Genomic DNA, 13,574 nt, shown 5'->3' with positions numbered 1-13,574 from the left:
CTCCTGAGCCGTCACAGGCAAGTTCCTTCAGTGAGGGTCGGGGGGTTAAGTTCATTCAACAAGCACAGGTCTCCCCTACCAAGATTGTTTACGCTGCATCAGGGCTAAGAAGCATAAGCCAATCACATGTAACTCACTAAGAGAAATGTCATCACCCGGGAGAATAAGAAACAGTCCCCAGGCCCTGAATTAGCCATTAAAATGGACCTCTGAGGTGAGCTTCACCAAATGCACAGCAATTATAAAGATCCCCAGACACAGAACTTCAGGGTCGGTGGACCCTGAAATTTAGGCAAGTGTCCCAGAAATCCGCCAATCACTGCAATCCATTCATATGATCCGCAAGACTCGAGATGGATAAATATTCAATAAGATCAGAAGGAAACATCTCGTGTGCAAGGATTCTGACCGCACAGACACTACACCTGACTGAAACACTGTCAGGCTTGACTCAGAGGCAGACGGAAACAATGACCCTGCCCGTTCAGGACAGCGACTGAGCCCAGACGAGGAAAGAGCGCGCTCACCTGGTCGGTGTCTGTTGGCTGCCTCGGCAGGAAGTGAGCCCCCCTGGCACCTGCGAGCTCCATTCTTGCCACCGGTCCCACCAGGGTAGTGATAGATGACAGAAGCCGAACACAGCCCTTCCAGGGCAGCTGGGCATAAAAAATAAACAGGACCATCAGTAAGTCAGTGGCCCATTCCCAGCTCAAATCGCAGAGCCTACAAAGGCCCAGGACACTTTACATGGAAATGCCCATTTTCTTCACAACAAAGATCACGCCCACGGTCACTGGTTCTGCGATACACAGGAGCATGCCACCGGTCATCTTCCAGGTGCCACGTCAAGGCTGGCACCCCAGAAAACTCCCACGATGCTCAAGGCTCCACGGAGGGACTGCATCCGCAAGTGAAATGGGCCAGCCCCTCAGCCAGCCAGCCATTCATTTAACCAACAGTGTAGCAGGGGTGGGGAACCTTTTTCTGCCAAGGGCCATTTGGGTATTTATAACATTATTCGCGGGCCATACAAAATTACCAACTTAAAAATTAGCCTGCTATACACATATGTAATACCCTTTGTAATAAAAAATTTAAAAAAAATTAGCCTGCTATAGAAATAGTCAATAAAAACTGATTTGGACATTTTTAAAAAATTAAACTGCTATATTTGGTCAACATTTAATTAACTCACCTGTAATGTATTGGCAGGGCCAGACCAAATGATTTCTCAGGCCTTATACAGCCTGTAGGCCGGACGTTCCCCACCCGTGGTTTAGAGCTTACTGGGTGGCAGGTGCTGTGCCAGATTCTGACACTGTGATGTGCGGGAAGTGCCCTGCACTGACAATATTTAAAAGTAATGCCATTAGCCCTCGCTGGTTTGGCTCAGTGGATAGAGCGTTGACCTGTGAACTGAAGGGTACCAGGTTTGATTCCAGTCAAGAGCACATATTCGGGTTGCGGGCTTGATCCTCAGAAGGGGGCAAGCAGGAGGCAGCCAATCAACGATTCTCTCTCATCACTGATGTTTCTCTCTCTCTCTCCCTCTCTCTTTCTCGCTGAAATCAATAAGAATGTCTTTTTTTTTTCCGGGCTACTTTTATTTGTTTTTAAAACTATGTATTAAAGGGACGCGTTGAGCTGTTTGGGTTGGGAGCCTCGAGGGGTGGAGGTGGGGCAGGGTGGGCAGGAAGGGGAGCAGAGACAGGCCGGCTCCTGGGTGAACTGGGTGAGGCGGTGAGGCGGGAGGTGCCAGGGGGAGGAGCGCTGGGCTGCCCTCTGGCCCTGGGGGAGGAGCTGGGGGCTCCTGGCTGGGGAGGAGGAGGGGAGGGCTCTCCTTTGTCTAATCAATTAGGAACGTTTACAGCTCACCCAGAGAGAACAGGCCAACGAGTAAAAGAAGGGAGCTCAGCAAAGAAAACACGTGGAGGGTGAACCAGACTCAATTACAAAACTTTCGGAGGAGCGAGCAGTTCGGTTTGGCCTGATTTTTGTGAAGAATGTCTTTTAAAAGTAATGCCACCAAAGCAGGACCAGAATGTCTTTCCACTTCAGACACCCCAAATGCATCCGTTCCACTTGGAGCAAACACCTACAGGCGTGCCTCCTCCTCAAGGGCGGCCACATTCACCTGGAGTACATTTCCTTCTGCTGCCACTGGCAGTTATGGCCTAAGAATCTCAGGCAAGGCCACGTGCCCTGTAAGTTGTGCAACAGTTGTGCTCATCTCATTCATTAGCATAGCAGTTCCCAAATTTTTTGGTCTTAAAATTCTGACATGCTAAGAAAATACTGAGTTTCACAGAGCGCTGTGTGTGTGTGTGTGTGTGTGAGTGTGTGTGTGTGTGTGTAGGCTACAGCTGGAGATATTTACTGTATTCAAAAATAAAACCACAAAAGGATTTAAGTATTTATGTGGCAACTCCTTTTTCTTTTTCTTTTTTAACATATTTTTATTGATTTCAGAGAGGAAAGGAAAGAGAGAAAAAAACATCAATGATGACAGAGAGTCATTGATCAGCTACCTCCTGCACATCGCACACTGAGGATTAAGCCCACAACCTGGGCATGTGCCCTGACTGGGAATTGAACCCTGACCTCTTGGTGCACGGGACAAAGCTCACCCACTGAGCCACCCGGCTGGGCAGCATTTCATTCATTTCTACGTCTACTCCACCATCTGGATATACTGCACTGTACTTATCCATCCACCTGCTAACGTATGGACGAGGTGTTGAAGAATGAGTGGTGGGGGGATGGCATTCTAAGCAGAGGGCGAGATGCTAAAATTAAAAACAAGAGGACCAGGGAATCAGGACTTTGTAAAAGAAGGGCACCACCTGGGTGGGGAGTGCCAGAGGTGAGGCCGGGACGCTGCCAGGCCACTGCCCACTGCCCCCAGCAGGCTGCCTGCTTCTCCTGCCCATCCCTTGTGTTTAGGCCCATTTTTTCTGTTCTCTCATTTCAGGTAACAGCTGCCATAATCACATATCTGACAGCTTCGTCACATCGCCTTACCGCCGAGCCACAAGAAGTCGTTCACGGCGCGGAGCAGCTCCACGGCCATGTGGTAGTGCACCAGGGAGTCCTGCAGCATGCCCGCCTGCAGGCACAGGTCCCCCACGTGCTTCCGCATGCGCCCCTGGCACCTCTTCTTGTAATGTCTGAAAGATAAAACGTGTGGAAACACATCACTGCGAAGGCCCGACTTCTGCCCCCCCGGCACACTGGCTAAGCAGCTACGCAGCTCTCTCACGACAAAAAAAAAAAAAGCTACAAAGGCAACTGGAGGCTCTACCAGGACAGCCAGCAGCCATCATTGCCAGTATGCGAGCTGGAGCGGTCCTGGCGTCTAAGTTATTTTTTCAGTGTCACGGGGAGAAACAACTCCCACCGTGTGTTTCATCTGGGCAATATGAGCGCAGGAGTTTTCTTTTCAGATGTTCTGATCACAACATTAGCACAAAAAAGTATGTTGCAGCTTTTTAAAAACACGATTAACTTCCACTTCCTTAACTACAAACGTATTATTATTTTATAAAGAGAGTGAGGCTGCCTATTACATGCCAAGCATTTGGCTTCTGCAAACAAGACCTGGATCTTCACGATTTCAGAGTGAGCGTTAGTAATGCTTTGCACGGGCGGGGCCTGGGCGCTGACAGCTCTTTAAATGTTGGCAAGGATGTGCCATTAAATAATGCAAAGCCTTTGAATTCCATGTCAACTCAGAAACCAAAGAAACTACACCAAAAGCTTCCTTCATCATTTTTAAATAATCTCTTGACTATTAAATTTCTTAGAAGATATGATTTTTTTTAAGAAAAGTCACAGCTATAGTAACTCTTCCCTGACCATGGAAAGCAATAGGATCAAGAGTAAAAACCTGGATGGAAATCCAGAAGATGGGAGGTGTCCAGCTAAACAAATGTTACTGGCAGGTCTCAATACGAAGTTACATCCTATCAGATCTAACTCTAATGAGCTCCACAAACTCTTTTTCTTTGGCTACCCTGGAATTTAGCTTTTCTGTTCCAAATACTCAGACCATCACATAAGGCAGAGAGGGATAGAAGGGGACTCACCAGTCTCCTTCCCGTCCCTCCGATGTCCCCGCTCACAAGCCCTCCCCACAGGAAAGTGCTACATCCATTCGCCTCTGCCATCCCAGCAGGACATGTCATCTCTCCCCGCCACGGGTCACCTCAAGAGCCTTCTATGTTCGTCTAACCCCCTGTACTGACCACACACACACACACACACACACACACACACGCTCAGCATAACCTTCCCAAAGCACTTCAAAACCTTCAAAGGTTCTCCAGTTCAGGTCCAGCCCCTCTCACTACTTCCCCACACCCCACAGCCACACTGCAGTACCGGGGTCCCCTGTGACCTGACCCTTTCACCTCGCTACTGCCCACTCTCCTTAGGTCTCAGTGTGACTGTCAGTTTCTCACGTGAGCCTTCCCTGCCTCCAGCTTCTGCACGCTGGGCTAGGAGTCCCTGCTGTGTTCCTAGAACACTCTGTGCTGAATCAACTTCTGGTATCTGTAAGCTCCAAAAAGGCAAGCATGTTTTGCTTAATATTGTGTATCCACCCTTCTTCCCCCGGACACTCAAAATCAAATGAATGGATGGGTCGCAAAGGTACGCGCAGCCGCTCCTGCGCACCCCACTCCTTCCTCCAGACAGCAGCGGCGGGACTACCGCTCCCCAAGGTCACCCCTGCTGGCAGCCTTCTCTGCCACCTGAGCCCCCTCCCAGCCCCTTCACCTGGCTCACTTCGACTTTATCTTGAAAAGTCAATGCAGAGCCCTCTCCCACCAGGAAAGCTTCCCCGGAAATCCCTCTAGCTCTCAGCTGGGCTGCCCTCCATAACAGGTCGGCCTAGTTACTCTCTGGGTGTCTGTCCATCCCTTCCATCGAGACCATGACCTCTAGGAGGGCATTTGGGAAGAGGAGAAAGAGAGATGAAGGAAAGGATAAGAAAGAGCGAAATCACAGGCCAGCCTGGCCAGTGTGGGCTCAACTGGTTGAGTGTCATCCCACGCATCAAGAGGTCACTGATTCGATGCCCGATGAGGGCACGAGCCCAGGTTGCAGGCTTGATCCCCCGTGGGGGGCCTTCAGGAGGCCGCTGACCAATGTTGATGCTTCTCTCTCACCAATGTTTCTATCTCTCTCCCTTCCTCTCTAACTAAAATCAATAAAAACATTTTTTTTTAATCACAGCCCAGGCCCCAAAGTCAAGTATTCTCACAAATGTGCACACGCCACTGGAGCTGTCAGGGAAAAGGCTCACTGAGCACCTGTTCAGCATCTCACTCTGAGATCCACGTGATGCGCTGCAGAGGAACGCCTCTCTTCACCTGATGCGAAATAACGGAGAATCATACAAACGGCACCCAACTTCAGGCGCAGCGCCCTGTCCCCCTGAGAAAGTGGATCCCTCTGCCCGGCGCAAAGCTTTGCCCGCCCACACGAGGGCAGGGTGGGGCTCCCTCACCTGCTGTGCTCTCCTGCTCTAATCAGGAAAAGAACTGTGTCCAAAACCAAGTTCTCTTCCCCCAACAGTGACATGATTCTCCACTTGTAACACGTGGCTGAGTTTACCAGTACTACCGTTATACTGACCCACAGGAGATTTTGAATTAGACTTGATTTTTTCATGGAATTTACTCCTAACCTGATAGAGTAAAATCTGCTTTAAAGCATTCTACTTGAACGCTTCAAAAAAAAGTAAATTATTGCCTCTTCCCAGCACAGGACACTGCAGGCTCGCTCACAGCGTGGGAGCCACTGCCCTCTGAGAGGGAGGTCTCCCCCGCCCAGTCACTTAGGGAAAGCACGTTAAGTCTCCTGAGGTGGTGCAGGAGAGGGGCCTGACGTCTGGGAGTGACCTCGGCTTGTGGCATACCTGCATGGGGCAGCTGGAGAGAAAGGAGGAACCCAGCAAGGCCACTCTCGCACCGATCCCCTGGGAGCGGGTGAGTGACCACAAAGGCCCTGCGGTCCGGGGCATGACCAGCCCTCACGGGATCCCCACCACACATTTTCCAAGCCGCACAGCTTCAAGTTCTGGAACCTGCTACACTTATTTGTGTTTTGTTCTCCCCGCCCCAGAATGTGACCAAATCTTGCAGGAAGGCAGCCTGTCTCAATTGAGGTGAAAGTGCTCACACTTGGACCAAAGCATTAAAGAGCCAGGCCTCCTGGCCATGGTGGTGGCAAAACCTTTCCCCACGGGGTGGGATGAGTCCTAGGTCACCAGAGATGGTCCCTTCGGGACATGTCCCTCAGTGACACACATCAGCCTCAGCACACACAGAAACAGCCACTTCCGGCCAACACAGGGTTCAAGGTAAAGGCTGCTGCAGGTAAGGGCCGTACAACCACGGAAGGTGAAACGCGTGTCTGGCTCTGCCCGCTTATTGGCTGGCGAGTGGGCACCAGGGTCAATGAAAGGTCCTGGTGTCCACAAGGACCGTGAGCTGGCTGCATATGAGCAGCCGTACCTTCCTGACACTTGGAAAAGTCACCCTCGGAAAGGGGCAGAAGACTGGTGTTGATTTTCAAGGAGCCTCCGCCCCTTCGTAGGTTGCTAAGGCGAAGCGAAGTCCTGGCATGCTCAAGGGGAAAGCAAGAGAAACTCCGGGGGCCGCTTCCTCCAACGGCGTCCCTTTGCTGGTGACCGTGGCCACGAAACCCCGCCATGCACACAGCCGCAGCCAAGAGCCACGTGCCAAATGCGCTCAGTTAAAAGCCAGAATCAAGCAAGGCGCTCGGCCTTCTAGGTTAAAGCCGCCCAGGAGAGAGCCCTCGCGGCCACCGGAAACAGCATCTCCCTTCCTCGTATGAATGAAAAAATTAATACAGGCTCGTTGGTTACAAATACTAAGTAAGAACAACAAGGTCCCCAAAGCAAGTATTTCAACAGAGACCACACACCGGCGGGTTACATGCTAAAGCAGCTAATAAAATTTTAGAAAATAAAAGGATGACCAGGATGCTACACGGGTCAAGGCAGCAGCAAGGTTCTGTTCTGAAAGCGATGGAGGCGAGGAGGAGGCAGCACGGATGGAAATCTAGCTACTTTCCAAGCAGAATGTTCCCAGCCTACCTTTTCAGACCCAACAACATACTCACAGGGCGGTATGAGAGAAAGGAAAAGGAAAAGAAAGGAAAGAGGAACAAGCAAAAATTAGAAACACACAAGAACAAAAATAACTTTGGCAGCTACGACTCTCCATGTCCAGGAATTTGAATTTACAGCGGGCGCCAAGGAGGCTGGGGACACACGCGAGTTCTAAGTAAGACCCACCCACTCCTGGGCTCCCGGGGGCCTGGGCCTGAAGTTAACGGCATCTGCCAGGAAGCCCATCAGGGGGTCAGTTCGCCAAACCCAAGCGGGACCTACTCCTGGACATTTCCGTTTGGGCTACAAAATCCTATCTCATCTCCCCTCTACGCTTTGTATCAATCCTGCCCCAAAGCACTGTGGTAAAGGTGAATGACTATGGAGCCGTGGAGGCCACAGCAGGTTACCAGTGACTAGAGGGGATGGGTCTGATTGGGGGTCACTGGTATCCCACTGGAGTTCAAATGACGCTGAGTGTTTGGAGAGCGGTTAGAATAGGATGGGCCGTGTGTCTGCAGCCTCGAAGCCTAGAAGTTGATAAGCAAAAGTCACCCAGCGGCCTGTGCAGTGGGGAGAAGCCAGTCCCTGCCACCCGCAGGCTGTGGTGACATGGGGAGGACAGGGAGCCCTGTGCACTATGCAGCCCCATTCCATAAGGGATGAGCCATCTGACAGCCCAGGAGGCTCAGCAGCTCTGCCCTCGACAGCTGCCCAGGCTCCTAAACCAGCCCCTCAGCTCCAAGGAGTGGGACGGGAGCGCTGGCACATGATCACAGGGCCCCTGCCATCCAGCATGTGTCATGGGTACGGCATGCCTTGTCCTTCCCTAAAACCTTATAACGTGTCCGGGGAGGAAGTAAAAATTACTCCAGACCCTGCAAGGCACCATACACAGCCGTGATGGGCTGATCTGCGCTTCTCACTGGCAGAGCTGGCCTGGGCCATTTTTTTCTCAATTCTGTGACATTTTCTCTGCCAACTTAGCAACCACCAGAAAGGCAGTGTTGGACCTTAGGGTCCTTTCAAAAAACACACTGAGCGTCAACTTGCAGCAGGCCTTAGCCTGTGTGCACATGTCAGTGACTCCTCACCTGCGAGACCATCGTCTGAAGTCTACATTGGAGGGAGGAAAGACGCAGAGTGCCCAAGGCAGGAAGCCCAGGCCACATGGCTCCCCAGCTCCCCTAGCAAAGGGGCCACGTCTTAGCAAGCAGTGGTAGCCCTGACTTGCATCTAGTCCTCTGCTGGACAGATGCCGCCCTGTCTGACCACGGACACAGGGAAGAGGGAGACAGGGAAGCGGGAAGAGGGAGAGAGGGAGACAGGGAAGAGGGAAAAGGGAAGAGGGAGACAGGGAAGAGGGAAGAGGGAGAGAGGGAGAGAGGGAGAGAGGAGAGAGGAGAGAGGAAGAGAGGGGAAGGGCCCAGAAGAGCTCATCTGCAATTCCAGTGCAGAGTGAAGCTGTCGACTTAACCGCAGGGAAAGCGTGAGGACCGACCTGCCCCAGCCACACTCCCTGTTCTGCAGACACTGGAAACACAGTCCCATCTGAGTAAGGAGCCCTCCGGGAAGTCCCTGGGGGTGTCCCTGAGATCCTGGGTCTGGCACTGTGGCTACCAAGTGGCAAAGTGGGGTTGACCCATGCACGATACCCGGTCTGGGCACCGGGAGACACGGGTCCACTTCCAGCTCAGAGGGCACCTGGTTCTGCCACCTCTCCGGACTCGGCCTCTCTTCTATAACCACGGATGACCCTGAAGAAGTAAGTTTCATCTGGGCTCTAGGGCAGCGCTGTCCAACAGGCATACAATGTGCGCCACATGAGTAAACTTTTCTAGTTGCCACATTCAAAAAAGCAAAAGCAAAAGTAAATTATTGAAACTGATTTAATAACTTATTTTATTTAACCTAATATATGTAAAGTATTATAAATCTGACATGTAGTCAATATTAAAACATTAATGAGGTATTTTACATTATTATTTTCTGTTCTAAGTCTCCAAAGCTGATGTGCATTTTTCTTACAGCACATCTCGGCTCAGACTAGCCTCCTCCCTGGTGCTCAAGAGCCACAGGGGCTCTGGCCGCTGTACTGGACAGCAGCTCCGTGGGGTCCCACTAGGGGACGCGGCTGAAAAGGGGGAGTCAGTGTGCACACTAACCCTAAGAGGATTTCCCTGAGGCAAAGGCTGTCCCGTTTTGAAAAGGCTAAACACGAATGGACTGCACCTTTCTACCCTTTTCTGCCATGAAGTTCCACCCGGGTCCCTTCTGGGTGTCAGGAAGCCCCCCAAGTTCGCAGCCGGGACCCCGGGCCTCCAGGTGAACTTACCTACTGTCCGTATCCAGGCCGACAAAGTCCTTCTTCTCGAAGGGGACACAGAGCAGGGGCACCTTGTCCCCGGACTTGTCGGTGGCCCTGTCCAGACGCTTGGACTCGAGCACAATGAACAGCGACTCGATGAAGTCCTCGATCCTCTTCTCCACGCCCGGGCAATCCTCGTAGCTGGGGTAGAAGGCCACGTCGGTGCGCGGCTGCTCGGCGATCTCCCCCTGCAGCCCGAAGACGAAGAGCCTGGAGTCGTAGAGGGTGGAGCCGTAGATCTCCTTCTGCATGTGGAACTTCTCGAAGGTCTGCGGCCAGTCCTTGGCCGAGCAGCAGTCGGTGATGGTGACGAGGCCCACGACCTTGCGGTGGGTCTGGAAGTCGCCCCACTCGTTGTTCTCGGGCGGGTAGTGGTGCCGGTAGCGGATGTACAGCACGCGCTGGGAGTCCCGCACGCTGATCTGGCTCACGGAGCAGATCCTCTTGTAGATCCGGAAGAAGTTCTCCTCCGAGACGACCCCCACAGGCTGCACCACCACGAGGAGCGTCTGGTGGTCCTCGGCGCACTGCATGTAGTCCGGGACGCTCATGGCGCAGTCCCTGCCCAAAGACACGGAAGGAGACTTTGAGGCGCACGCGGTTGGTTGTGAGGGCTGCTTAGGGATGGGGACTGACGCTGACCCCCTGGGAGGCAGGGAACACCCCACGCAAAGCCATGGAATACAGCGTGTCCCCCGAGTTCTGCAGATGACTGCCACAGCTCCCACCACAGTCCCCCCACTCCTGGACTGGGCCCCGAGCTCCTGCAGAAAAGGGGCTGCCCCTCATTTCCTGCTCCCGCCCGGCCGGGCACTGGTGCCGTCAGTGCTCAGGCACGTCTGCTGAAGGGAGGAAGGAACGAATGCGAAGACAGTGAGAAGCACAGTGGGGCCCAAAGGTCTGGACTTGAACCCAGGCCGCCTAAGCCCCTAAGCTGCAAAATCATGGAGGTAGGAAAACGTGCCTTATGAGACGCTATCTGGGCTCGGGAAGGTTGCTAGGTGACATACCCAGCACACTGCCTGACAGAAAAAGAGGGGTCCTACACATTTACCATCCCTCCGTTATAAATGGTGGTACCCTGGGAGAGCTTTCGTAACCTGTCTGAGCCAATACTGTCGGATATCGAAAGGAAACGAGAGTACATGATTAGCAGCACTGCTGAAGAATTAAATTAGATTCCCCATAGGAAAGTATCTGGCCCAGAGAGGGAGAGAGAAAGTGTTTGTTGAATGAATGAGCGAATGAATGAATGACCAAATGAACTGAATACCGCCCCCTCCCAGAGACCATCACAATGGAAAGGGAAATGCCAGGAAATATGAAGACCACGGTCAACTCCTGACTCTACAGCAACCATGCGGGTGACCAGGGGGCAGGCCTGTCTGCGTCTCTAAACCCCACTTAAATGATGAATAAAAATGAGGATAATCACACAAGCCTCAGAGGGCTAGTGAGTGGACGCTCTGGTTTTGATATTGGACCAGAGTGTGGCCGGCTGGCACCACCGGGGGGAACTGGGCACAGGGTCTGTAGGCTCTCTCACTGTTATTTCTTACAGAAGCATAGAAATCCATACCATATCTCCAAATTAAAATGCTAATTTTTTAAAAAGATACTGAGATGAAATGAGGTCTCTCAGCCTGACCTGCGCCCTCTCACAATTTGGGACCGCCGAGGGATGTAGCAGTTCCGAGGTGGCAGGTGGCCAGGGAGGAGCCCCAGGCAGGGCCGGGTGCAGCTCCACTGCCGCTCATCCTGGCCTTGCTGCGCCTGCTGCCGGTTTTGCTCAGTGGATAGAGCACAGGCCTGCGGACTAAAGGGTCCTGGGTTCAATTCATGTGAAGGGCACATACTTCAGCTGCAGGCTCCCGGCCCTGGTCGGGGGCATCGCGCAAGGCAACCAATCCATGTGTCTCTCTCACATCGGTGTCTCTCCCTCTCCCTTCCACTCTCTCTAAAAAGCAATGGAAAAAATATCAGGTGAGGATTATAAAGAAATAATAAAACTAAAAATATATTTCTCACCCAGCCAGTGGGGCTCAGTGGTTGAACATTGACCTATGAGCCAGGAGGTCATAGTTCAATTCCCAGTCAAGGCACATGCCCAGTAGGGGGCGTGCAGGAGGCAGCCGATCAATGATTCTCTATCATCATTGATGTTTCTACCTCCCTCTCCCCTTCCCTTCATCTCTCTGAAATCAATAAAAACATATATATCTACATATAGATATAGATATAGATATAGATATATAGATTATATATACATATATAGATAGATAGATTATATATATATTCTTCACCTTTGTAGTCCCTCAAAAAGTTAAATAGTTACCATATAACAAGCAATTCTACTCCTAGGTACATACCAAAGAGATTTGAAAAACCTATATCCACACAAAAACTAGCTCACAAATGTTTGTAGCAGGATTATTCATAAAAGCCAAAAAATGGAAACTGCAAGAACATCCATCAGCTGATAAAGGAAACAGTCTGGCCCTGACTGGTGTGGCTCAGTGGATAGAGCGTCGGCCTGAGGACTGAAAGGTCCCAGGTTCGATTCCGGTCAAGGGCACGTACCTTGGTTGTGGGCACATCCCCAGTAGGAGGTGTGTAGGAGGCAGCTGGTCGATGTTTCTAACTCTCTATCCCTCTCCCTTCCTCTCTGTAAAAAAAAATCAATAAAATATTTTTTTTTAAAAGAAAAGTCTGTCCACACAATATTACTCAGCGATAAAAAGAAACAAAGTACACATACACCTGCAACATATGACCCTTGAAAATACTGTGAAAGAAGCCAATCACGAGAGGCCGCATATCCTATGATTCCATTTATATGAAACTAGAGGCCCTGTGCACGAAGTCTGCATACTATGCTTTTATTATATAGGATGTCCCAAAAATGCAAATCCATAGACAGGAGGTAACCCCGCGGCTGCTGGGCAGCGGAGGGAAGGCATGAAGGCCCATGATAGGGGACTTCCTCCTGAGTGATGAGATGTTCTGGGATAATCGTGGTGCCCGACAGTGACGACACTGAAACGTGTTCCCTTTATGTGGGTGGATTTTATGGCACGTGAACACTCTCTCAGGAAAGCTGTTACCTGAAAACTACCTTTTTTTTTTTTTTTAAGAATAGATTCTCTCTCTTTTTTTATGTTTTATTGATTTTTTACAGAGAGGAAGGGAGAGGGATAAAGAGTTAGAAACATCGACCAGCTGCCTCCTGCACACCCCTAATGGGGATGTGCCCACAACCAAGGTGCATGCTCTTGACCAGAATTGAACCTGGGACCCTTGAGTCCACAGGCCGACGCTCTATCCACTGAGCCACACCGGTTAGGGCTGAAAACTATCTTTCTTGACACCACTCTTCCCTCTATACCAGCGGTTCTAAACCTTCTGGCCCTTTAAATACAGTTCCTCATGTGGTGACCCAACCATAACGTTATTTTCGTTGCTACTTCATAACTGTCATGTTGCTACTGTTGTGAATCGTCATGTAAATATCTGATACGCAGGATGGTCTTAGGCGACCCCTGTGAAAGGGTCGTTCGACCGCCAAAGGGGTCGCGACCCACAGGTTGAGAACCGCTGCCCTAGATGCTGAATCTGCCACACAATTTGAGGAACACAAACAAGACAAACCAGACCTCGCCAGGGGCTCCCAGAGGCCGCAGTGTCAGGGCGCCAGCACCTGCCCTGAGGGCACGCAGACCTCGCCTGGGGCTTCCTGGCACCTGCCCGCGGGCACACAGACCTAGGCTGGCACCTGCCCGCGGGCGCTGCAGGGCCTGACGGTAGCTGGACCTGCAGGCTGTCAGGGGCCTGGCCTCGGCTTATGGACCCGAGCGGCCGGCAGGCTCCGCAGTGTGAGCCGGGCCATGACCTGTGGCGCAGCCCCTGGGCGCCCAGCAGGAAGGCCCCTGGCCCACATCGCGCAGGAGGGAGCCTGCGACGCCCCTCCCAGTGGGGAAACCGGGGTGCCCACACTTCCACACGCACAGGGTCCCCCCACACTTCCACACGCACAGGGTGCCCACACTTCCACACGCACAGGGACCCCCC

General features: G+C 51.9%; 1 protein-coding gene across 5 annotated transcripts in view; it reads right to left on the bottom strand.

Annotated features, from left to right (window-relative positions):
• The window catches only part of TRAPPC9 (trafficking protein particle complex 9), a 169,490-nt gene that overhangs the window by 146,790 nt on the left and 9,126 nt on the right, over window positions 1-13,574 (bottom strand). For 3 of the 5 annotated variants that reach the window (XM_006753258.2, XM_006753260.2, XM_006753259.2), the window contains exons 1-4: window positions 12,087-12,105; window positions 9,474-10,067; window positions 3,022-3,167; window positions 528-656 (exon numbers count right to left, since the gene is read on the bottom strand). In XM_006753258.2, the coding sequence (XP_006753321.1) occupies window positions 528-656; window positions 3,022-3,167; window positions 9,474-10,067; window positions 12,087-12,103 (886 nt within the window). In that variant the 5' untranslated portion in view covers window positions 12,104-12,105. Of the gene's footprint in view, window positions 1-527; window positions 657-3,021; window positions 3,168-7,123; window positions 7,175-9,473; window positions 10,068-12,086; window positions 12,106-13,574 lie in introns of those variants that run through there. The other 2 variants (XM_015561498.1, XM_015561508.1) reach the window with 2 other exon arrangements.

The sequence above is a fragment of the Myotis davidii genome, unplaced genomic scaffold, assembly GCF_000327345.1.
Source record: "Myotis davidii unplaced genomic scaffold, ASM32734v1 scaffold30, whole genome shotgun sequence".
In the NCBI taxonomy this organism is placed as follows: domain Eukaryota; kingdom Metazoa; phylum Chordata; class Mammalia; order Chiroptera; family Vespertilionidae; genus Myotis; species Myotis davidii.
Note: the sequence above shows the minus strand (reverse complement) of the source record. Positions and strands in the feature narration are given on the sequence as shown.